The sequence below is a fragment of the Myotis myotis genome, unplaced genomic scaffold (genome assembly GCF_014108235.1).
Source record: "Myotis myotis isolate mMyoMyo1 unplaced genomic scaffold, mMyoMyo1.p scaffold_m19_p_11, whole genome shotgun sequence".
NCBI lineage: Eukaryota > Metazoa > Chordata > Mammalia > Chiroptera > Vespertilionidae > Myotis > Myotis myotis.
The window spans coordinates 75,038,264-75,063,387 of record NW_023416315.1 but is presented as its reverse complement, the minus strand read 5'-3'; the positions used below and the strand labels follow the sequence as shown (position 1 = coordinate 75,063,387).

The 25,124-nt window shown below is 39.0% G+C and overlaps 1 protein-coding gene across 2 annotated transcripts in view; it reads left to right on the top strand.

Moving 5' to 3' along the window:
- The first annotated feature begins 1,219 nt into the window (after positions 1-1,219).
- The window catches only part of MDFIC (MyoD family inhibitor domain containing), an 87,456-nt gene continuing 63,551 nt past the window's right edge, over positions 1,220-25,124 (top strand). The window contains exons 1-3 of one of the 2 annotated variants that reach the window (XM_036328923.1): positions 1,220-1,522; positions 1,785-1,928; positions 21,585-21,707. In XM_036328923.1, coding sequence (XP_036184816.1) covers positions 1,844-1,928; positions 21,585-21,707 — 208 coding nt within the window. In that variant the 5' untranslated portion in view covers positions 1,220-1,522; positions 1,785-1,843. Of the gene's footprint in view, positions 1,523-1,781; positions 1,929-21,584; positions 21,708-25,124 lie in introns of both variants that reach the window. The other variant, XM_036328922.1, reaches the window with a different exon arrangement.

Sequence of the window (25,124 nt, the reverse complement as noted above, 5' to 3'; positions counted from 1 at the left end):
TTATTCTCTAATCATCTAATGGCAGTGCATTCACCCTGCGAATTGTTCTGCTGCCACCAAGCAGGTTCCAAATAGTCCAGGCTCCTAGACAAGTTTTCAGAAGCGTGAAGGCACTTTTATACACACCACTTGTGAAATCTCTAAATAACAAATAATGAAAAGCATTTGTCATAGGTCATTAGGCAAAATGTCATTGTCTTATGGGAGTATCCTCCGAGTAGCTATCCTCAGAAACTTCAAAGGCAGTGTTTTTCAGATTTTACTGAATGTAAGTTTGGTTGCACCGACTCTTTAAAAGTTAAAAAAAAAAAGGTTCTTCTCAATGAATTGGAATTAATTACAATATCTTTTTTTTTAAGGAAATGATATCACTAGGCTATTTAATGAAACACCTAGAAAGATGCATCCAATGTACATTTTCTTCAATTTTGGTAACATTACTGTGATTCCTCTCTTGTCCTAGAAATTCAAAAAAATGACTTAGTTCTAGCTTTAAACAAATGAATTGCACATTTTACGCAATTCAATAAAGAGCAAAAGTTATCTGAATGTATTATGTAAACACGTTATATCTGCAAATTACTTTATTCTCTCCTTGTCTCATCAGATGAAGCTACAATCAGAAAGTCTCCTTTATAGGTGGAGCCTTGATCTGCTATTTACTTCCAGTCGCCAGCTTCTCTGGCCACACCGAAGTGAGCAGTCCAGGCATTGGGCCTGCGATGGGCCTGGCGTCCTCAGCCTTGCCTCTGGCCTGGATGCCTACAGTGCATTCATGCAACTGCGACTGGTTTTACCAGATCCAGAAACCAGTTTGACCCAAATAAACAAAAACAGAACAAAGGGAGTTTCAGAGTTACAGATCAAGAGATTGTACAATGAGACTCTGCAACTCTGATTATACAGCTAGGGGTCAAGGTGACACAACAACCATACTTCATTCCACCAAAGTTTCATTCCCCTCCCCCAGTTTCCAGTTTCTACGTCCCTGGCATTCCCAGACCTTCAGCTGTCCTGGGGCTGTGCTGGGAAGAGTAGTTGGGAGACTGGGGGTGGGATGGCTGGGGTGGGGTGTGGGGTGCAAAGGGGTGGGGGAACTACTCAGGGGCAGCCGGGACCCGCGGATCCAGCCCTTTCCCTAACCTGCGGAGGAACCCCGCTCTGCCCCGGCGTCGGCCTCCTGACCCAGACGGAGTGGGGCGCAAGGAGCGCGCGGCCGGCCGGGTCGGGGCCGCGGGCCAAGTGCCCCAGGCTCCCTCCGTCCGGATGTGATGAAAGGCGGCCGACGAGGAAGCGCTGGGGAGGCCGGCGTGGAGGACGGGGGAAAGGCGGGCGCCGAGGGACCGGGAGCCGCGGGGAGGCGGGGCCGGAGCCCGGGGGCAGCCCCGGCCCGTGGCCGCTCCGCCCCCACCGCCGGGCCCCCGGGGCGAGCTGCGAGCTCGGCCGGAGCCTCGCTAACTTTTCCGGGCGGAAGAGGAGGAGAAACGGGCTGGGGCCGAGTTGTGGGTGGGAGGATGCCGAGGTAGGTGGTGGTGGTCTCCCGGGCCCGGAGGACAGGGCTTGGTCCTTCCCCTGGAGTTTCTCCTAAATCCACTCCCCTCTCCCCCGGGACCCCCCTTTCCCCAGCCCCCCAGCAACTTCCTGAGACTGCGCTGCGGTCAGCTGGCCGGCGATCCGCTCTTCTCCTGGTTTCAAATCAAAACTTCCCGGGGTGGGGTCCGGGGGAGGGACGGGGGGGTGCGGGGTGGCGCGCGTTTCTGCAGCAGCTCCTTTCCCTCCAGAAGCAGCCCGCTCCCTGCGCCCGGCGGGGCGGCCAGCTAGGCGGCCGTCGGCGGAGCGGCCCATGTCCGACGCCGGCGAAGCCCTGGGTCCGGGGCCCCGACCGGGGGCCGAAGCTGGCGAGGGCCGCCTGGGCGCCCCGGCCCGGGGTGAGTGCGCGCTCGCAACTTGCAAGCCTCCTTGTTTTGTTGTTGTTGTTGCTTTGTACAGTGTGTTCGCACATGTATGGAGTGGGGTGTGTGTGTGTGTGTGTGTGTGTGTGTGTGTGTGTGGACGGGGTGCGGCCAGGGCACATGCCCGCTGGCAGTTGTGCACTTCTGCACGGGGTTCGGTGCGCAGAGCCAGTTCTCCGGGATTCCTGCCCCAGACCAGCTCCGGATGAGAGGGCGGGATCCCTGGTCCCTCCACTCCCCCTTCTTTGGCTGCCGAGCCGCGGGATGGCCGGGTTGCTTCTTTCTTAAGCTTTGCGTTGAGGGGCCTCGAAGGTGTGAGATCTGAAGCAGTTCTCCCCGCGTCTCTCCAGTTCTCATGTCCTCATCAGCTCCGGCCTCCTGCGCGCTCTGCGCACGCATGCGTTCCCTCATCTTGCTGTTTCTTGGGGCCCCTCTGCACCTGGGTTTATACTCCAGGTTTCTGCGACCAGTCACTTGGGAATGGCTCATATATACGTTTTCAATAACTTGTGTTTGAAAATAAATATTCTTTAAAGACACACTTTCCAGGAATGAAATAAGTCCTCTGTGTTCTTACGAAGTGTTAACATGTACAGACGTTCTGAGAAAAAAAAGCTCTCTTGTTTCTGAGAAGCCCCCATAGCGAGCTTGTAAACAGGCCAGGTTGTCTTTCTCTTCTTCAAGGTAACAACAGGTTTTCATAGGCGACCACGAAAGAGCAAGGACCTTACTCCTCCTGATGTATTTTCATCTTAGGGTGGTTCTTATGTAAAGATTTTTTGATATTGACATGAACTCAATAACTTTCCAGAGCTCAAAAACCTACTTTATACTCTTGATTTTAAGACTATCTGGTACCTCCCTCCCCCCAACAGTAATGGAGTGGGGTCTTTGGCATATTATTTTAAAGGCAGCACAAATTGGTAAAGAAGTGAATGTTGAACCTTCAGTAGGTAAGAGCAGAAAACATCCATGGCTGATTCAAAATGCTCTGGCATTCAGGGTGTTATATTGAATTATGTTTATCATTTTTTTTTTTTGCTTCTAAACGGGAAGTCATTTTTTTTCTAAACAGATAAAATATGAGAAGATGAGAGAAGTAGAATGAAACACCAGTTTTCCAGAAGCAGCCCCTGTTTTAGGCGTTGGATTGCCAACACAATCATTTTCCTGCCCTTAGGCAGGTCCCCTGTAGTCAGAGACTCATTGATGGGCTTTTTATGTTCACAGCTCAGCTGTTAATCACTATTGTTAAATAATGCTTACTTGTGTCAAAAATCAGCATCAAACACTAGAAAAACGATGGATTTGGGATTTTTTTTTGATGTTTACCATGTCCAACTTTAATAGTAGGCATTTTAAAAATCACCTAAAAGACCCTCCAGTGATACTTGATGTAATTGTGCAGACATAATGCTGTAAGGTATCACATGATCTGACGTTAAGAAGCAGGCATCTAGAATGGTCTGAAGAATAATGTTGGCTTCAGACAACACACACAGTATCAGTGTGGAAACTCTTGGGTTAGATTTTAACTGAAAATTGGCTTAACTTAAGCAACAAAATTGCTTTTTAAATTAGTTTTACTTTGAATCACAGCATCCTTTTAAATAGGTATCAATTTAATTGTAAATAGAAGGGAAAGTTGATTTTTTAAAAAAATAAAATGATCAGGATCTTGTTAAAATACTGGGTCTCAGGCAGATTTCATAAGGTGTACTGAAAGAAAACATTTGTTGAAGAGAGTGGGTAGGGAAAAAGCTGCAAGATGAAGGCTTCCCTGGCTAGGTTGATTTTACTGGTAAACACACTGGTGAAGAAGGCTTACTAGCAGGCAACTCAACTCTTTAGCCCTTCCTTGAATTCTTTTCCTTAAGTCCTTTTTTATCTTTCCTGAAGAATAGCTTAATAATTCTCTGGTAGGATGTGACTGCTTAGTTAATTGAAATTAATTTTAGAACGATATATTAAAATCAGTGAGAAAAATGGAATGTTTTATAAAACACAATGTCTTTTGCAAAATTAAATATATGTATGAAGACATCTGATATTATGACCTATGCATATGAACTCTATACTACTGACCAAAGATAGACAACGGTAAAGTTGAAGGTAATTTTAGGGGGTTCTCTAGTCTGAACTTCCCCTCAACTCTAGAATTCCTTTTTACACTCTTTTAGGTTGTTAGTTAGAAACCTACAGTGTAGTGCATTCTACATGGAAAAAAAGGGGACATCTGCAATACCTTCAACAATAGCATTATATGAAGGTTTTCCTTATTGCGAGCATAGCTCTGTCTCTTTAAAATATCTACCCTTTCTCTGTGATTCTACGAGCAAAATTCTATTGCTTTGAAAGCATTAAAAATATTTTCTATGCATTTTGAAAATTGTTACAGAGCAAGGACATAAGCTCATATACTCCAGTCTGTAAGAGGGAACCAGGATGGGTATCAGAAGATAGGGAGCAGTGGGGATTGTGGGCCCCTGAAGAGCGCAGGGGCCAGGAGGAGGTACTTTTCACCTCCAGCTCATCTTTGTCATTTGGGTTAATATTTCCCCACAATAAGCCAGTCAGAGGAAGACAAGTATCACATGATCTCATCTTATGTGGAATCTAAAGCACAAAATAAACTGATGAACAAAATAGATCCAGAAACAGAAGCATGGAACAGACTTTGGAACCTCAGAGGGAAGGTGGGTGGGAAGAGATTAACCAAGTAACTTATTTTCATATATGCATAACTCATGGACGCAGTCAGTGGGGCCGAGACGACTTGGGGCAGGGGGTGGTGAGGGCTAGAAGGGGCCAACGGGGGGAAAAAAAGGGACATCTGTAATACTTTCAACGATAAAGATAAAAAAATAATTTTCAGTGTTCCACAAGATACCAGAAATGTGGATTTTTATGTATCATAGCTTCCTTTTTAAGGGTTGGCAACTAATTAAATACAATTATTGTCTAAACCAAGCAAAACAACCACACCTGCAGGCTGGAAATGGCCTCTAAGCAGCTGATTTGTGATCTCTGTTATTTCTCTATATAAAAGCCTAACATGCAAATTGTCCCCGCAGGAGTTTGACCGGGAGACCGGGAGTTCAATCAGTTGCTATGATGAGTGCTGACCACCAGGGGGTGGTGCGGGATGAAGGAAGGCCCCGGCCAGCAGCTGGCAGCCAGGGAAGGGAGGCCCCGGCCAGCAGCCTGAAGGCCCTGATCGGCCCTGATCACCAGCCAGGCCTAGGGACCCTACCTGTGCACGAATTTCATGCACCGGGCCTCTAGTAGAGAATAAAAAAGTAAAGGTACAATTTTAAACCATTTCCCTATTTGTGACTAACTTCTGAAAGATTGATTTGATTTGCCATCTTATGCAAAATCCCTGTCTTAAGTATCTTGATAGGTGAAGGACAATCTGGGTCAAATTTATTTGTGTTTTAAGAGAGAATGGATCTTGTAAACATGGTTCATCCAATTGTCATTTTTATTGTTTTGGATTAAGCATCTTAAAATTCATTTTGCTATCAACATTGAAAATATAAGTAGTTGTTTTATTGGTGCTATAGTTACTAGAATAGCGATAGTTGAAAAGAGCCTTTTACTAGTAATTAAGTACTTCATTCATAAATTTGCAACTTGTAACTAGAAGGTTCTTTAGAAATAATTTAGTTTAACTGGCTCACTTTTTGGAAAGGATGCCCGGAGAATTTAAGTGACTTGCCCAAGGTCTCATACACAGTCATTAGAAACGAGGGTGGAAGCACAAATTGTAAAGTATATTATATGTCATGGTGATAAATGTGGTTGAAGCAGAGAATCAATACAACTTTTCCCTACAGATGGATGAATTAAAGATAATGGGGTTTGGATACTGTGAATCACTTGAGCCTGTTCCCATCCTCATTGCATTTGTCAAGACTTAAGACTGTTGGGCTGGAGTGCTGGGATATACTTTAATGTGATAATGTGTGATTTAATGCACTCTTCTCTCCTGGGAGAGTCCTCTGAGATTATTAGGCGGACTTTTCATAGCAGGATGCAAAATGCCAGTGAAGTTAATTAAAAATAATTTAAAATAGAAGCTAGGGAGAAAATCTTCAAGTTGAAATTACATGAGAAGAGATTTGACTTAGAAGCATAGCTGAGTTGTCAGGAGTTTATAGTGGCTAATCAGATTTGCTTTCTGAGAAGCCTGTTTATTTCACTGTACCCAATGTATGCTTATAATATATTTATTCTTCTACTTTTTGTCATATTATTTTATCCTTTTGATTAAGGGTGGTATTTCTCAAAGTGTGTCATGTTTGGGTAACTTCAGTCTCTGGCTCTCAATTGCGGAAGATTATGCCCTCTAGGAGACAATTGTCGAAGACTGGAGACAGGTTTTGTGGTCATAGCCAGGAATGGGGTGGGTGATCCTGGCATCTAGTGGGTAGAGGACAGGGATGATGCTAAACATCTTACAATGCACAGACAGGACAGCCCCTTACAGCAAAGAATGATCTGGCCACGAATGCCAATAGTGTTGAGATACTATCCTAATCTCAAGGCCACTGGCATTATGATCTCCGAATTTCCTGGTGGAAGACTCAATAATCTGCATTTTTTTACAAGTTGCAGGTGCTCTTTATTTCTAGTTGATAGTCATTGTTTTAGAGGCTTTTATTTGTAGAAATAGATTTTTAAAAAGTATTCTTTTAATGGAAAAACTTAAAAAAACTCTTAAAAAGTTCCCTTTTCAAGTTCCAGACTTTAAATCATATCACTCCATGTACATATATATTTCCTATTTGTGTTCCAGCACTTTCATCACATACTCTAATTAATAAATAGTTCTGAGAAGTCATCCTCAAAAGATTTTATTTTCAAAATTATATGTACTGAATACGAACATGTTTTGAACATTAGCAAAAAAGACATAAATAAAAATTTAAAACAATGAAATAAAAATAAGTAGGTAAATAGATTTGTTACTACTTTCTTCTACCACCTCAGTAGATATTCTTGTCCTGCCACTGATTCCAGTTTTATGGAATAATAAGGAAATAAATCCCTAATTTGTACATGAGCTGTTGTCATTTGTGAGTTGGAATTTTGGAACCCGGACTATCTTTTCTCATAGAAATAGAGTGCTAAAGTATATTCAGTTCCATTATAAATCTCAAAAGATTGTTGGAATTAACTTTTATTTAGTTTTATATGTTTATAATGACAAATCTTAGAGACAATTATACTGGCAAACAAATATAAATAACCCAAAATAAAACTAAGTTGAATAGAAACTGTTTTGAAATACTTTTGAATATAGGAGCTTGAGCAAGGACAGGCTTAATTAGAAAACTATAGAAACTTGTCTAGATTTGGAAGATAATTTAGGGGCATTTTCAAGCACCTTAGAACTTACACTCCCAATTCCTTTTTATGTCTAGAGGAACTAATGTGTATTTTGTAAGTATAGTTACAGAACTGTAAGGCTTATCAGCTAGGCATATTTACTTGCCTTTTGCTAAGAAAAAGAATCACATGGGTAAGAAGAGGATGTAGCTGGGGAAAAAAAACAAAAACAAAACCAAACCTAAGAGGGGAAGGTGGGAGGGAGGAAGGAAGTGATTAAAGAAGATGCCTTTAAATTTAAGACAGTGTTTGGAAAGGTTAAACTGTTTGAGCTGAGAACCATGGAAAAAAGTTCTAGGGGATAGCATGATATGAGCTGATCTGGTGGCTAGCATGTTAAGGAAAGAGATGATGGGGTAAAATCTTGAGTTAGGTAGGTAGTACTACTAACCTTGAAACAGGTCTAATACATATTTGTTGAACAAATGATTGGGTAAATGGAGGGTTTGATTGCTGTCCAGAATAAGTGTGAGTCAGGGCAGCAAAAGGCAATGAAAAGGAACAGGGTGGGGGATGGGAATAGGAAAAGTATTTATATGTGTGTTTGTAACTCAGGGCATTTGTATAGAGGTTTAATTTAATATTGATTTGCATCTCTATCATATCCTTTTTGTTTCACTTTACATTGGTGATTTCTACCCTACTGAGATGCTCTATAAATGTTCAGGATCTATCTATCTATCTATCTATCTATCTATCTATCTATCTATCTATCTATCATATATCATCTATCTGTCTATCATCTATCATTTTTCTAGAGAGAGAGGGAAAGGAAGGGAGAGAGAGAATGAATGAACCCTGATATATGACACGTACCCAGAGAATCAGATTGACGAATGAAACCTAGCACTTGCAGAATGATGGGCGAAATACATATATTCACACATACCTATAATACAAATAGACTGATGGTGCTATAATAGAGGCACAAAGAAAGTGTGATGGCAGAACATGGGACAGAAAGCATCTCTAGCTGGGGCCTTTGGAAAAACCTCAAGGAAATGTTAGTTTGAGTTTGAGCAAGAAGCATGGCCATAAGACTCAGCTCTGTGGAGAGGGGTAATTAAAAGCAAGGCTTGGAGGGGATTATTACAGAATGCTAAATACTTCACTAAGAAGGTGTATAGTATGGATTGTGTGAAGGAACAGAGAGTGAGGTAAAGCTGTAAAGATAGGTTAAAGTCATTTTGAGATAGTCCTGATTTTCCTGTTGAGGAGTTTGTATATTCTTTCCCTAGGCAGTGGTCAGTAGGCCCTTAGAAGTTCTTGAAAATGGGAAGGACAGAACCAACATAGGGCTTTTAAGAAAATAAATCGGATAGCAATTCAAAGGATGATTTTGGAGGGAGACGCAAGAGTGAAGGCAGTGATTATTCAGGGGGATGTTATAATGCCCTGAACAGTTCTCCCAGTGGGACTGGAATTGAGAAACCAGATTTAAGAACAGTAGCAAAAGTAGGAGCTCTACCTAGCTGTGAGAGCCTGAGAGGGCATTGTTCTTTACTTATCCATCTTTCAATTTCCTAAAACTGATCACAGTATCCAAATCATATTGAATTGAGTTGATATGGTTGGGCAAATTATTTAATATGGGAGATGGTGAAATTTAAGGTCATCTGTAGGTTTACTTTTCAGCTTGAGTGGAAATGTAGGAGTAGCTGTTGCGTCTTCTTTGATCATTTTGGTTCCACAGAACTTATCCTAGCCATGATAAGAGGAGGCCATTGAAAAAGGGAATTTGTAACTAGGAGAGTGGTGAGGGTCAGGATCAAAAGAGTTCATCGCCAGGTAGCTGATGGATTCCCACAAGAGTGAAAGAGAGGACTGAGGTCCATATTTGGGGGAATGACTATACCTTAGGGAGGAGAAGGAAAATAATACAGAAGCATCTATTAGGATTGGTCACAGAAGCACTGGGTGTTTAGTGGTCATGGAAGATGAGAGAGTTGTGGTGTTTTAAAGAAGAAACAAAGTGTACAGAGGGCTTCTTTTGGATGCATAGATTTTGAACATGCTCATCACACGCTAATAGAAAGAAAGCCAGGGCTAGAGAGAGATTAAAGGTGAAATTGCATGGAGTGGAGCAGTGGCTCGGTAGATGTTTTTTAAGTGAGAGTGGAATTCTGGTAAGGAATGAGATGAAGGGACCATTCTTAGGAATGCTGGCAATGTTCCCCTTTGAAATGGGGTTGAGAGAAAAGTCTGAGTGATAATCTAGAGAAAATTAGATATGAGAAAGAATATTTAAGGGGGTTAGGATGAGACAAGGAACTTGAGATGTGTAGAAAAGATCTAGAAAAATGAAGAATTCAGGAGGGATTCAATCTGGGGCAAACAAGGCTGCTCAGTTACACTGAGGGCTTAGCTGAGAATGAGTGGCATGAATTTTTAGTGGACATGATCAGGGCAGTTGATTGCCTCTCAGCAAGGAGCACACAGGAGCTTAGGAATGGAAGAAAATAGAATGGAGTTTTATTTTTATTTTTTAAAATATATTTCTTTATTGATTTCAGAGAGGAAGGGAGAAGGAGAGAGAGATGGAAACATCAATGATGAGAGAGAATCATTGATTGGCTGCCTCCCGCACGCCCCCTACTGGGGATCGAGCCCGCAACCCACGCATGTGCCTTTGGCCGGAATTGAACCTGGGACCCCTTAGTCTGCAGGCTGACTCTCTATCCACTGAGCCAAGTCGGCTAGGGCAATAGAATGGAGTTTTAAAGTTTGTGCAGGGTTGGAGGTTGGCAAGGTGGTAGCAGTGGGGAGGAGGATCATGCATGTGTGGGAAGAGTGCGCATGTGCTTAACTGACCTTGTGTTCAGGCTGCTTGGGAAGCCAAAGAAACCACAAGTGCTGTGGGTTAAGGTTTCTGGCCAGCAACAATCATGCCTTGCTGGCCTTGTCTGATTAGTTCACATTCAAGGATTTAATATATATAATTGAGTGACCTTTACAGGGCTCCTGGGGAAGCTGTGGAATTTTTGGGTGTGTAAGGGACTTGCCTGTTTCTTTCAACCTTATTTCCTGGATTTTGTTGAAGTGATTTCATGGAAAGGTCTAATAACAGTGTGCAATTATTTTAGTAGCTTTGTAATTTTTTAAAAATACATTGTATTGATTTTAGAGAGAGAAGAAGCGGGGAGGGAGAGAGAGAGAGAAATATCTATGTGAGCGAGAAACATCAACTGATTGCCTCCTTCCTGCACATACCCCGACTAGGGATCGAAACCTCAACCTGGGTATGTGCCCTGACTGGGAATGGAGCCTGTGACTTTTAGATACATGGGATGATGCCCAACCAACTGAACCATTCTGGCCAGAGCAGTAGCATTGTATTTTTATGATAATAAAGGATTAGAGAAAATTATGGAAACAAATTGACACAATCTAAAATTATGCCATTTGCAAATGGAAAATTACTAGAACAACAACAAAAAAAGAGAAAAAACAACCAAATTGTCTTTCTGAGTTGACTGTAATTATTCTACTTTGTAAAGGCAAGGGATATGAATTTTATGTTTTTATTTCCAAAAGTCTGTGTTCAGTTTGTATTAAAGGAGCACGGGTTCAGCACTGACTAAATTCTAAATGTGGACAGTTTAACTTGGGTGACTTGTTTAATCAGGATTAAAGATGCTGCACCTTGTCCTGTGTTTTGATCAGTTGATGCTTATGCACCAGTGTTTTGGATGCTTCTCTCTCTCTCTCTCTCTCTCTCTCCTTTTGCTCCCTGTCTCTCTCTTTGTTCCCTCTCTGACCCCTTTGCATTAACACTTTACTGAAGTTACTTAAACTTTTCCTATATATTTTTTAACAGTGTACATACCCTGAGGTAAGCGTTCAGCCTTACGTTTTGAAGTTGAGTCATATTTTCTAGATTATAAATCTAATTACTTAGGGTTCGCTAAGTAGAAACTATGAAGAGTTATTTTAACATTAATTTCCTTTGTGGTTTCTACTTGCAGTATACTTCTGTTTTCAGATTCACACCCACGTGTTCTGAAGTAAGATGATTCATATGCATGTGCTTTTTTTTGTGTCTGATTTTTTAGTAGTTTCAGAAATAGAGTCTGAGATAATTTTTCATGCTAGCACATATAATTTATTATCAACACATTTATTTGAAGGAGAAACCCTGTCAACAACTATTTTTGTGTGTGCCTACAATGTATAAAGTCTTTTGAAGATTAAAACTGTTTAATACATAATTTTGCCCACAGGAATTTATAAACTAGATGAGAGAGCAGATGAGGTATAAATATGAACCAAATTAAATTGCAGTCCCTTCTCTAAGTATCAATTCACTATTACCACAAGAACCATATGAGAGATTAGTTTATGGCCAGTTGCCAGCTGACTGGCACACCATGGAGCGTATAAACTTAGAGCTTGAGAGAGACCTAGGATAGCAAAAAGAAATTGGTTTTTGTCTGGGTTGGGCTTCTAGTGTTCCCAGCTGAAGAGTACACAGTTTGTAAGTGGTTTTGGTTGGGATTATGCAGAGTTGAGCACTAACATGAAGGCAGGCAGCTTTTGGTTGAGCAGGTGACCTAGTCTGAAGGTAGGTGGCAGAGTGCCAAGGAACCAACTTCCTCTAACCACTTTTTCTATTCCAAGACGTAGCCCTTCTGTTTTTTCATGGTGGGTCAGCCTTTGATCTTTTGGGTCTCCATGAACACAGACCTTCCTTTGCTGTTCGTATTTCTTCCATCACCCAAGAAACTTGTAGGGTTTTAGTAGGGTTTTCTGAGGGTTTGTACTATTTATCTCTTACTGAACTATAAGATGAAATGATAGAGTATGAAAAAGGTATAGGAGTTGCCACATTAACATATGTAGAATGTCAAAATAAACTATTGGTTTTTCAAAAATATGCAAAATACTTGAGCTCAATCTTTGTGTAGGAGAGTGTTTGTGGTTGGAAGAGAACAGGAGTGAAACATTTTTAGTGGGTATGGAAAAGGAAGTGCAGATTTGAGAAAAATCAAGAAGTTGTAACTAGCAGGATGTCGTATTTGATTATGTTAGGGCAGGGGAAATAAGGGGGAAATAGAGTTAAAAATGATTCGGTGAATACCATTGACCAAGATAGACCAAGATACAGACCACAGTTGGAGAAACCAGCAGAGACTGAAGAGAAGTGGAGATGAATTTTAGGAAATGTTGATTTTGATTTGCTAAAGGTACATTTTTGTAGAGTTAGAACGTTAAACCTTTAGGTCTGGACAGGAATCAGGGTTAGGGTCATGGATCTACAGGTTATTCTCTTGGAGGTAGCGGAACCAGATTACTGAACCAGAGAAGACAGCATCCCAGAGGGATGATCCAGAAGGCAAGAGGCTGAGTTAGCGAGTTAATAAGGGGCTTCCAGGTTTGGACCTTAGAAAAATTACTGGGAAACTCACATCTCCTGACTTCTAATCCATATTCATAATTCTGAAGTCTAAGAAATACATTTCAATATACTTCCAATTCTTTTATTGTTACCTTATGTGTGATAAGATTCAAATTGCACCTTTGAAATGCCTTTATAGATGAACCCCCTTTGGTTCACTTTTGATTTCCTTTGTCCTTCATTCTTATTAACTAGAGGGAAAGAAAGTGTTCTTGGTAAAATCACTTGGTATAACTGAGAGGTAACAATAGTTTTAAAAATTGCGGCACTTAAAGCAGTGATCTGCAGAAGAATGTGGTGTCATTTTAAAAAGGGGAAGATGGCCGAGTCCTCAGTTTCTTTCTGTAATAGAGTTCAGTGGCTGCAAAGTCAGGGAACTGCCATAGATATGGCAGCCGGATTTCAGCAAGCATTAAGGAGACTCTCATGATAGCTTTCTAGACAAGGGCGATAAGACTGTCATGCCCGTAAGAGTGAATAGAATGTGAAGGCTCTGAACAACCATTGATCTAATTGAGGGTATTTAACAAAGAGAAGATAAAGACAAAACCAGGAGATCTTTTCTCATGTGAGGCTGTCACACAGAGGGAAGATTAGACTTTACTTTGAATTGCAAAGAGCAAAATATGGTGAATCAGGGAAAATTATAGGGAAGTAGATTTTACATGATTGTGAAGAAAGTCTTTAAAAAATTAAGTATTCCCCACTGGAATAAACTGTCTCTGAGGCTGTTTTCCTGTTCCTGGAAGTATTTATCGTTACTCTCCTTGGCTTATTCTGGGAGATGTTGGATGTTGAATGTTTTTATCTGAATTCGTGTTATCAGAGAACTTTATGAGCCCATGAAACTCCAAATTCCACGAGTCTGTGTTTGGTTTTAGCATGAGTGCACTTGGTAGAAAGAGCACAACTAAACCTGTAATTGAGAAGGCAGGGGTTTAATATGCCTCAGGGTCAGCCACCCTGAAAAGATACTTTGAAGATAAGAACTTTAGATTTAGATGTAAAAGGTGCAGGGGATTAAGATGACTGACATAATGTGTCCTGGTCCCCAGTGCCAGCTTGCTGTCAGTTAGCCTTCCCACTACTTTTTTGAAGTGGAAAGTGCCTAATTTCTCCCTTCCCTCATTTATTTAGAGCCCTCGTTTATTGAGATATTACTTAAACAAATACTGCATTTTGTACCTGTCATATTCATTTTCAATTGCATATGCATGTAATTTTGTAATTGTTTTTCACTTTGCTGTATATATAACCCACTCCTCTTTAACCACTCCCAGCCTGTAAACTAGTTGAATCCAAGTCATTTTTTTTTATTCTTTTGGATCTAAACACACCATAATCTTTTATTTATTTGTTTATTTTTTAAAATTCTCACCTGAAGATATGTTTTTTTTTTTTAATTGATTTTAGAGGGAGGGAGGAAGAGAGAGACATAAATGTGAAAGAGAAATATTGATCAGTTGCCTCCAGTACATATTGGACATGGAGTGGTTTGAACCTGGATTTCCTGACCAGGAATCAAACCTGTGACCTTTTGGTGTATGTGCACGGGACAGTGCTCCAGCCAACTGAACCACACTGGCCAGGGCTCTATCAGCTTTTAAAAGCATAAGAAGCCCTTTGAAGGAATGCATTTTAGATTCTGCTGTCTTATTTTTCAAAATATTGGTAATAACAATTCATTGATGAAATTACATTGATCTAAACATTTAATTCATTTAAAAACATTTATAGTATGTCTGTGATAGAATAACTTTCTTACATTTATAAAATTATGACATTTTATGCATATGTTCATTCAGCTGTTAAAACTGTTTTGATTAACTCAACATGTTTTTTGGACAATGAGATTTTAATCTTTTTTAGAACATTAGACAAAGCAGGTAGGTTTTCTTAAAGGTCATTTGTCTTGAGGAACTTTTTATTTATGTTTTGGTCAGTGAAAAAGTAAAATTCCAGAGCCTCAGGTCTCCCCGAATGCTGCCTTATCTTTGGTTTTTTAAAGGTTACATTTGGGAAGCATTTGTAGATGTCCACGTTGTTCTGAGCCTCTGGGAAATACAGACCCAGAGTTTTTACAAAATGTTTCCCAGATATTTTGGTCTCAGATTGCCTGAGATTTCATAAACCAGAATACACATAGATCATCTGAAATAATGTTGTCATTTGCATGGAAGAGCAAAAACGAAATGGTTTAAAGCAGTGATTCTCAACCTTCCTAATGCCACGACCCTTTAATACAGTTCCTCATGTTGTGGTGACCCCCAACCATAAAATTATTTTCGTTGCTACTTCATAACTGTAATGTTGCTACTGTTATGAATCGTAATGTAAATATCTGATATGCAGGATGTATTTTCATTGTTACAAATTGAACATAATTAAAGCATAGTGATTAATCACAAAAACAATATGTAATTATATATGTGTTTTCCGATGGTCTTAGGTGACCCCTGTTAAAATTGCTTTAAACCAACTTTGTTTACAGATAAAAGAGATATGAATATATATTGCACAATAAGAATATACATATTATATAGATAGCAGATTAACCTGCCCTAAATTATCATCAACTATTTAATTGAAGTAGATGATATCGAACATGCAAAAGGCCCAAAATGTAAGCAAAGAGAAAGCTGTGTATAGTCCTTTCTATAAGAAATAAAGGTATTTTACACTGATTATATTTTATGAGGTTTTATAAGATCTTATAAGGCTATCTGCTAAGTGCTGTCATTTATATTAGTCTTTCGGGAAGTAAGCATATAAAGTAAGGATAACAATAGAAAGTGTACTTGATGACTAGTTTTTGCATTTACATATTCCTTTGCCTAGCTTAGTAAAATATTTGAGGTGGCTTATAAGACTACATTTAAAAACAGGTTAAAACAGGAAAATGAAAATATATGTAGCCTAAGAGATTGAAACTGAGGGAAAATCAAAATGTACAAACTTAGACTGTAGGGTCAAAACCACTTATTCAATTTTGTCTGTAAATTTGAATCAAAATGAAGTGTTTTCTTTAATATGGTTTTCATTGTCCATAAGGAAAAAAATAATATACAGCTTCTTGGAGGAAGCAGGTGTTTTCCTTATATTCAGTCTGGGAACAAATTTCTTCTATGGTTTTTCACTTAAGGATTGCGGAATAGACATTGCCCTCAACTGCCTCTCCCTGACGAATTTATAGTAGGATTTAAAAAGGTGCTTATTGCAATAACACTTAGTAATAGCAAGTGTGAGCCAAGCCTTTATTACATACCAGACAGTGCTTTCCAGGCATGAGTCCATTTATTTCCACACCCACCTTATGATGTAGGTAATTCTTGTTATTCCCATTGTACAGATGAAGAACCTGACAAAGATGAACTTTCCCAGGATCCATATCGCTAATGGTGGACTACACCATAATTTTAGATTCTTGTGCTCTTAACCATTTCTCCAGTGAAAAGTACACTTTAGGGATAGTATTTCTGTCCCAGAGAACCTAATGAGAGTCTTGTTATTATCAGGAAGGATTCAAATAACTGGACTTTTAAACGACAATATTGTCCTTATTTTTTTGGAAAACCTTGGACTACACAGAAGTTTATGCTGTATTTGAAAGTTCATTAGTAACTTTGACAAGCTAATTTCATCTTCACTGTTAATTAAAAAACATTTAGCTAGTGAGGTAATTTATTGGATTGGTTGTCTTACAGAAAAGTTTAGTTTACTGTTTCTACCTATTGTGGGCAGAACTGCAACTAGTTGCAAATTACCTGACAACAGATGCATGTTCCAAATGAAGAATAAGTTGCTAATGAACCAACTGACTTAAGAACAGAATGTGTTCCCTTTCCTTATACTTTGGGGGAAGGGCTGAGCATTGCAGTGGGACTTTCTGTACTAGGTAGGATATTAAATTAGCTGAACTTGAAAGGCCCTTTCCAATTCTGGATTTTAACACCCTGTTTCCAACTGAATATTTATCTCTGAGACCCACTTTTGTATTCTCATCAGTAAAATTAAGCTAACATTTTCTTCTTTATATCATTCATAGTTCTGAAGATTAAATAAATATTGTATGTAAAAGTCCTTTGAAAATTGCTAACACTGTAATTGCAAAAAATCATTAGTGTATTCTTTCAACAAAAGGAGGCATTGCGTTTTTTATTTGTATTTATTTAACAACTGCATACCAGCTGAGTGGCTATTATATGACACATATAGTATTTTACACATATTACTATCCAAGTTACTTATTTTTAATGCTGTTAGATTTTTCTCTTGTTAATCCCCTTTCAGTTATTTTATCCCCCAACTATCTGAGATAAGTGAAATTTTCAAAGTTTTAAGTTTGGGTAATGCCAACCAGGTAATATATTATAGAATTTTCAACTAAATGGAAATTCTACTTACCTGAATCTTTCTCATGCTCCTTCTGCAAGAATAAGCAAGATTGGAAAGAGATTGCTTCTTACCATTCATGCCCTTCTTAAGAAAAATAGCAAAAAATAATAAAGAGTATTGATCCCGCAAGACAGTCATTTCTGAATAGGAAATATTGAATTTAAATTCATCATTTAGAATTCTTTTTCTTTGATTCTTCTGCTTAATTCATGCTTGTCACTTTTAACTCAAATTCAATGCCTTACAAAGGCTTTTCAGTGATTCCCTCTACTCCATTCTGAACGCCCTTCAGTGTAGATATGAAGTTTGGCCCTATTGTTTAGGTCTTGTGCTGCGTCAGATTTACAGAATTTTAGAGCCAAGAAAGGCCTCTGTAAGCATCCAGCTCAATGCCCTCATTTCCCCTTTAAGGGAATGAGGCCCAGCCCCAGTCACACAGCTGGTCAGTCTTGGAGCCAGAATTATGACCCAGGTCAGTTTTCATTACCTTTTGTTTTGTAGTTGCTTGATTGTTTTATAGGTATGTTTGGTTTTCCCAGCTAGAAGATTTGTAGCAGGGACGACACTTTTTTCTTTATCCAAAGATTCTTCTGCACTTCTGTGTTTAGAGTAGGCAAACTAGAATGCCTGGGAGCTAGCCTTTCAGAAGCAAATGCCAGTGATATGAAAGCATATTTTGGTCTAGTGCTACTTTAAAAGTGTCTTTGCTTTTCATTTTAATATATCTAAAACATATTATGTATTCATCTATTAGTACAATTGATTTATATCTCTATTAATTAGTGACTAGATAAAATTATATATTCTGATTACTTGGAATACTGTGACATACATATATATATATTATCAATATTTGACAGGCTTTTCTAAGTTTTCTCTAATTGTTTAGTGCAGAAGAACTTACTTAGAACCAATAACCTACCTATAATCTGGCCATATATGATAATGACATCCCCGTACCCCACACTACCCAAATTGAAACCTCTGTGCATTTTTTATGTTTAAAGAGTGCTACAAGAAAGGGAAAAAAAAAAGGCAAAGAGAACCGTTGACTTAGATTAGCCTAATTGAGATGATGAAGTCTTCCTTTTAAGAGAAAATTGCGAAGTTGTGTAGGAATGCTTGTTGGAGGTATATATAGAAATCTTGTAGAAAGGCATAGACTGATTTCATGCATCATTGAAATCACTTGCTTGCCTGTAGGATTTGTCTTTCAGGCCCCTGGGGTAATTGAATTGCATCTATAAACGTCCACAAATCCAGAAAGGAACTGATTAAACCTGACGACCATGGCCTCTGCTTCTGTGATACAGATGTGACCCAGCAAACATGCAGCGATTCTCAGAGATTTGCTATCAGAAACTGTTCTTTTGTCATTGTGATGAGTAGTGGCTGACCTGACCTATTGGAGGTTGTAGTAAGGTTGTTTCTGTGGCTGGACATCATGGTGCCCATCTTACAAGTGTTTATCTATTAGATCTCGTTCTCTCTCCCTACATTTCTTCAATCAATGTTGGATGTAATTGTGCACCATTTATGAGGCTGCCATATAGGTATTTCTTAAATATTAAAGGGATGTTCATAAAATAATGTACATACATTAGAAAGTCATAGGCTAGTCAGTGCTCACAGAAGTTTCATTTATAGAGTGGAGAATTGGCAATGCCAATTTAAATTTTATACACGGAATCCTTTCTGAGCCTTGCTTTGGGCTGGGTGCTGTGGATTATAGCAAAAGCCTGACATTTTGAGGCAAGACATTTAGTTTTTAAAGGAGGCAAAGTTGGATAGACTGATGATTGTGATTTAGTAGTAATTACATATTATTTATTATTTCATGAACATAATAAGCTAAGAGAATGACAATGATAGTTTTTTGTTTGTTTTTTTTAGTTTGAGAAGGATTCTGGGATCACCTAAATCTAGAATTTCACAAATAGGGAAACAACAACAACAAAAAAACGCAACAAAATAATAACACATGCGATCAACTGTTTCTTAATAAATATTTAGAGCATTAAGAACTTTATTTTCCTCTTAGGAGAAGGTCAGTACTAAATCTGTGTGACAATTGCATTTACTCAGTGGAGAATTGAGAGGTTCTCTGTTTAGCACTTGAATATTGGACACGATTCAAATTTAAGTCAAGTGTGTCTAGAGGCTTTACTCATACCTATTCATACCTTTTAGTCAGCAATGCTTCATAATGCCCTGGTTTCATGAATTAATTTTAATGGAATTATATTTGAACAACTCAAAATTATATAATTAATTTCATTCAGCTTCAATTAAAGTTACTAATTGAATAAGCCTACTAGCACGACACCTGGCGGCCGTCAGCTACATAACAGTAATAGCAAATTAGGTTGGCCTCTGCTGATGAGAGATTTCACGTGTACAAGTGAGTTTATACAAAAGCCTTTTCTGTTGATCATCTCAGAAAGGCCTTGAGTTGACTGCAGCCGTGGAAAGATATCTGGAGTTGTTTAAAAAAGTAAAGATTTTAATTGAAAATAACAGATCTCGGGAAGATTACATTTTCTCTGTGATAATGCTGAGTAAATGTTACATAAATCTAGAACATATTGGTTTAGCATGCTCCTAATTTATATTTTACTGCCATCTGAATGTGGTTTTGCTTACTACAAATACTAAGCATTGAAGACCTGATTTTGGTTTTTTGGTTCTTAGCCTCTGGATTTGGTCCTAAGTCGGTGTTCCTCTGTTTCCATGTGCTGAAATGTGTTTTGTATCAGAGTTTTTTAATAGTTGTGAAATCCCCATGGTACATGTGCAGATTTTTTTTCCCTTTCACTGGGAATGTTAATACAGTTGACTAACAACTTCTGTTTGGCTCTTTCCTTGCTTCCAGGGCTTGACATCATGTAGCTTCTCTTCCTTCTTTGGTCCTTTCTCATGGGGCAGACCCCACTTGAGGCACTTCTTTCCATGTATTCCACTCTTTTGGTGAGCCTAATCCTTTGGTCGGCTTCAGCAACCAAGTTTAGGAAAATGACTGTTTCTAGATATAACTTCATTTGTGATTTGCAAATTCCAATATCCAGCACCACACTCATCCACTAGACTGTAAACTGCATGAAAGCTGGGGTTGCGTCTCCTAATTCATTGTATCTCCGTTGCCGAGCACACTCCCTAAACATCTACTCTGTGTATCTAATGTTTTAAATTCGTACGTTATTTTCCTGGTTTCCAGGTTTTCTGTCAAATCCACACTAATCCCATCTTCCCAGTGATCTGCGCAAGCCTCTGGTTAGTGTCTCACATCTACCCCGTTCCCATCTTGTTATCCATTTGGTTAAACTCTCATCACCTTCTACTTGGACTATGCCAAGTCTCCTTTTCCTCCTTGCTCTGTTCTCCCCGTTACTCCCAGGCTGCAGTGATTTTCAAGGATGTAAGTGCAGTGAGATAACCTATGCGGCCCTCCCCTAAACGGAAATAGAATCTTTGGTGATGGGGCCTAGAAATCTGTTTTTTAAAAAGAGGCCCAAGTGAATAAAAGTACAGTCAGGATTGAGAACCCCTAGTGTATACGAATTTACTAATCTTCTTAAAGCATGACTGATTAGGCAATTCATAAAGCTTCAGTGGTTACTTTTACTCACCTTTCTTGCTTTTAAATTAGATCTAGATTTCTCACCTAAAAAGATCCGTTCTATGTCTCTATTCAGACCTTTCCTAACTTATCTCCTAATGCCCCTCTTAGAGTACTTGAGTCCAGAGTTGGAACCTTTGCCCAAGTCTGCTATTGGAGTTTGCCCACACTCTTTTCCCACCTGGAATGGCTTTTCTCCCATCTTTGCTTTGAGAATTCCCACTAATCTTTTAAAGACCTTTGCTATGTTTCCAATAAGCTGTTCCTTTTCCTTACTTATTGGCTTTCCCCCTGAGAACCCAGAAATCCACATATAGATTTCTCATCCTAAACACCTTTCCTCTCTGAGGATTTATAGCACAATCCTTGACTCTTTCCCAGGTTTCTATGAAGAGAATTCTGTACCTCCTCACTTCTCCTTCAGCTGCCATCTGACTTTCATCTCTACCCCTCATTGGACTCTCCTTTCCTTTGGTGCTTTCCCGACTGCTCCCTGTGGACTTACTCATTTTCATCCTTGATGTAACCTTTTCACGTTTCTCTGTCATGGCTGATCACTTACCATGTCCTGACAGTTTGTTTACAATAATCTTGACAGATTATTTTTTCCTGTAGACATCTCTGTTTCTTCAATGCTAGGCATGTAGTAAGTGCTCAATAAAAATGTTATTGAGTCCATATGTATGCAGCAGTCAGTAGAGTTACTGCTCCCATTTTCTTAAATTTTGGCAGACTTAGAAGAATTTAAAAAAAAAATCTATAAAATGAAAAAAGTAGAGAAAGATATGCAACATTTAATGATAATAAATATATGTATATTTTTTTTATTCAGATAAATGTGAAAAAGAAAATACTGAGAGAGATATAACTCATGCCACCAATAGCTGCTTCACACATGGAGAGATGCAAGACCAGTTCATTTGGGGAAATTGTTCAGAGGATGAACTCATCAGAAGTAAGTATTTTTAGAGCAAATTGCAGCAATTTGGGGATATGACTGTGATACTATGCTCTGAGTTAATTGTTCCGTATTATTTTGTTGAAAATCTGTAAATCAGAATTTATCTGAAAGTGTTTTCATTAGAATTTTACAATAATAGGGCTATAACTAAGATATAAATAATACTCTCAGTTTTCATCCTTTCTTTAGAAATGAAGAATTTATTGAGCTATAAATTTTGGACTCAGTTCTTAGAGAGATGTAGACAAAATTTAATTCCTATTTGAGCAGTGACTAAGTGAAAGTCAGACAATTCTAAGTGACTGTGAAACTAAAAAGATAAAGACAGAGCTGAAGGACAATAATTAATACTTTGGTAATGCCATTTTAGTCCCTGTTCTTGTCCCTGTCAAATGATTCCAAACTTTTTTTTTTATAATTAAAATGTTTATCACTCCTTCTCCTTCTCCTTTTTTTCTTTTTTAAAAATTGTTTTCCTCTTCCTAAGATTGCCGTGTAAAATGTATACAAAAGCTATGGCATATTTTCATTTTACTCTGGTAATGTCTGGAAATAGCAGTATCTTTTGGGTGCTATTCAGAATGCTGATTTCCTGTCAGGTTCTCCTCTGGGGCTTAGGTTCTGCTCACTGAGTTCCCTCAGGTGGATTCAAGATGAATTGATCATGTAATGAATTGTTCTCTGTAGTAAATGAATAAGTATAAAGATCACTGCTATGCCTCACCTGGAAGAGCATAGGAATATATATGTTTTGGAATTCTCCTTCATTGTAACCACGTTGCCATGTCTTATTCTAGTCCAAGCACAGACAGAGGAAAACAATTCTTTTCTGGAAATCAAGCATTATTTTTAATTTAATTATTCAGTTCAGACAACCTCATTATATAGACCCTTTCTTGTGTTACATATTTCATTTACTTTGAATCTTTGAATGTTTCTTTTCCTCTGTAGAATGCCCATTATCTGTCCTTAACTGAAGAAAGCAGAAACAGGAAAAAACCAACTTAGTAGAAAACATAAAGTAACAATAAAAACACTATTTATGGAAATATAAAGATTTCAAACAAAAACTCTAAAAGTGAATGTGTTTTAATTTAATTTTGAGACATTATCTTTTTTCAAATTTTCATCTTAGAGAATGTAATGGAAAGGAAATTAGGCTCAGAAATTAGTGAGGAGTGCCCTAGCCAGTTTTGCTCATGGATAGAGTGTTGGTCCGCAGATTGAGGCGCATGCAGGAGGTAACCAGTTGATATGTCTCTCTCTCTCTCACATTGATGTTTCTCTCTCTGTGTGTCTCTCCCCCTCCTTCCACTCTTTCCAAAAATCAATGGAAAAAATATCCTCTGGTGAGGATGAAAAACAAAAACAGCAAAAAATTAGTGACCAGCAATTTTATATAGCTTTTTCCAAAGAATCAAATAAACATTATTTCAACTGAACATTTATTCCCAAAACATTTATATTGATTGTCTTCCATTTAAATGTTGACTCTGCTATTATGAAACATAGTTTTTTAAGATATTGACAAGATCACATTTTGTCTATGATTTCCTAACAACCAGAGAGTTAGTGAGGGCTAGAGGAGGTCTCAGAAACAATTTTATCTCCTCCTTGGGGAGCATGATTGTTTTCTCATTTTGTTTCATAGTCACAGAATTTTAAGTGTGTGTGTTTCGTATAATTGATTTAATTCCCTACTCACCCTTCCCAAGACCCACATAAAGAAAACGTGAATAAGAACTCTTAAGACAAAAACCGAAATACAACCACTATTGCATAAGGATTTGGAGAGTCATATTTACTGTGTTAAAATTTTTGTGCTATTTGATAAAACTTATTATAGTCACAGAAATTCATACCATAAATGAAATGGATTTAAAATGAAGTGCTCTATTGTCGATATTGATTAAGTGTACAGTGATAAAACGTAAATTGCATGAAATCGTTTTTTTATTGAGATGACAAAGCCTGTATCATGGGACACTGGAGCATTTGGGGACAATTGTGTAGTTTCCTGCTAATACACATTGAAGGAATGGAGAGAGAGAGAGAGAGAGATTGATTGAGAGGTATTGCCCCATCTGAGAGTGCTGTGCTGGGAAAACCAACAGATGAATGGATCTTCAAAAGATAATGGCCAATGACAGTAATGCCGCTCCTTCCTGAAACATAAACTGGCAATAATTTCTAAATGTATTTGTGGGTGACATTGGACTCTGAATTCTGTTAACAAATTTAAAAAACTACCTTTTTGTTATTTTCCTGGTCACACTTTTCCTGACAAAGGCGATTTTATTGGGTCTGCAGGAAAGATTTGATATCTGGATATCTGGATTTGCCGAAATGGAACATTTATGTCACCTTTAACCCAGACTTAAGTATGAGAGTATTTGAAAGTTTGATATTGTGATAGCTTCTGCTATTCCAACTCCTTAATATGAAGCGTTACAAAGCTGCCCGAATTTCCTTCTTTAGCCTTTCCCATAGAGTATTTGGCCATCTCCATGTAATTTAATGTTTGTCACTCTTAACCCTGCAGTTAGGGAGATGTGTGTTTTCCTCTTGGTTCAACATCTGGCACATTCTGCGGGCCCACTGAATCTTTCGTAATAACAATAGGCCCTGGAAAGATGTCTGTGGCTCAGAGCCGCGTGGGGGAGGAGGGGAACATCTGTGGTGAGTCAGGATCAGACTGGCTCCCGTTCCAGGAGTCCTGTGTGGAGCCCCAAGCACCATGGAAGAGGCAGACAGCTGCTCTCATGGAATTGATTTCAGTGTTCCCACTGTAGTGTGAGGTTAACTGGATGGAGGGATCAGCAGAAAAGTGAGGCCAGTTGGGGTGTGGGAACGTTTTCAAATGTACAACCCACTCTTTTTTTCCAAGCTTCCATGGGACAACTCGGCTGCATAAGCAAGAAGTGAAGGAGAGTGGCTCTGTTTAATATGACTTCTCTTTACCTATTCTTGAGCGTGGTTAGCGAGGGCTGACAGCTAACATCTCCTTGTCCCGGATGCCTGCTGCCTGCTCTGTTGGACATTTAAGGCATAATTTATAGGGGACTGTTAGCTGTCAGTATGATGAGGCTGTTTTTACTTTTCTGAGAATAACTGAGCTCTGGAAAGTCAAGGGAGTGGCTGCTTTGGAAATTGTATTCTAATTAAAGGGTGTATTCTCAGGCCTCATAAAGGAGATCCAAGCTGAGAATAATTTCCAAATTATTCTGTGAACTTTAACCCTGACCTCACTGGACCACCCACTTGTGGCTCATACTTGGTTCCTGCTCCACTCAGAAGTTCAGGCTTTGTCTGCCTTCCCTGGTCCTAGAGACCATTGCAGGTGGCAGGCCTGAGGTACTGTGCTCTCAGGGCCTGGAGCCCTAATTGGTTGCCCTTGAGCTGCTAATTTAT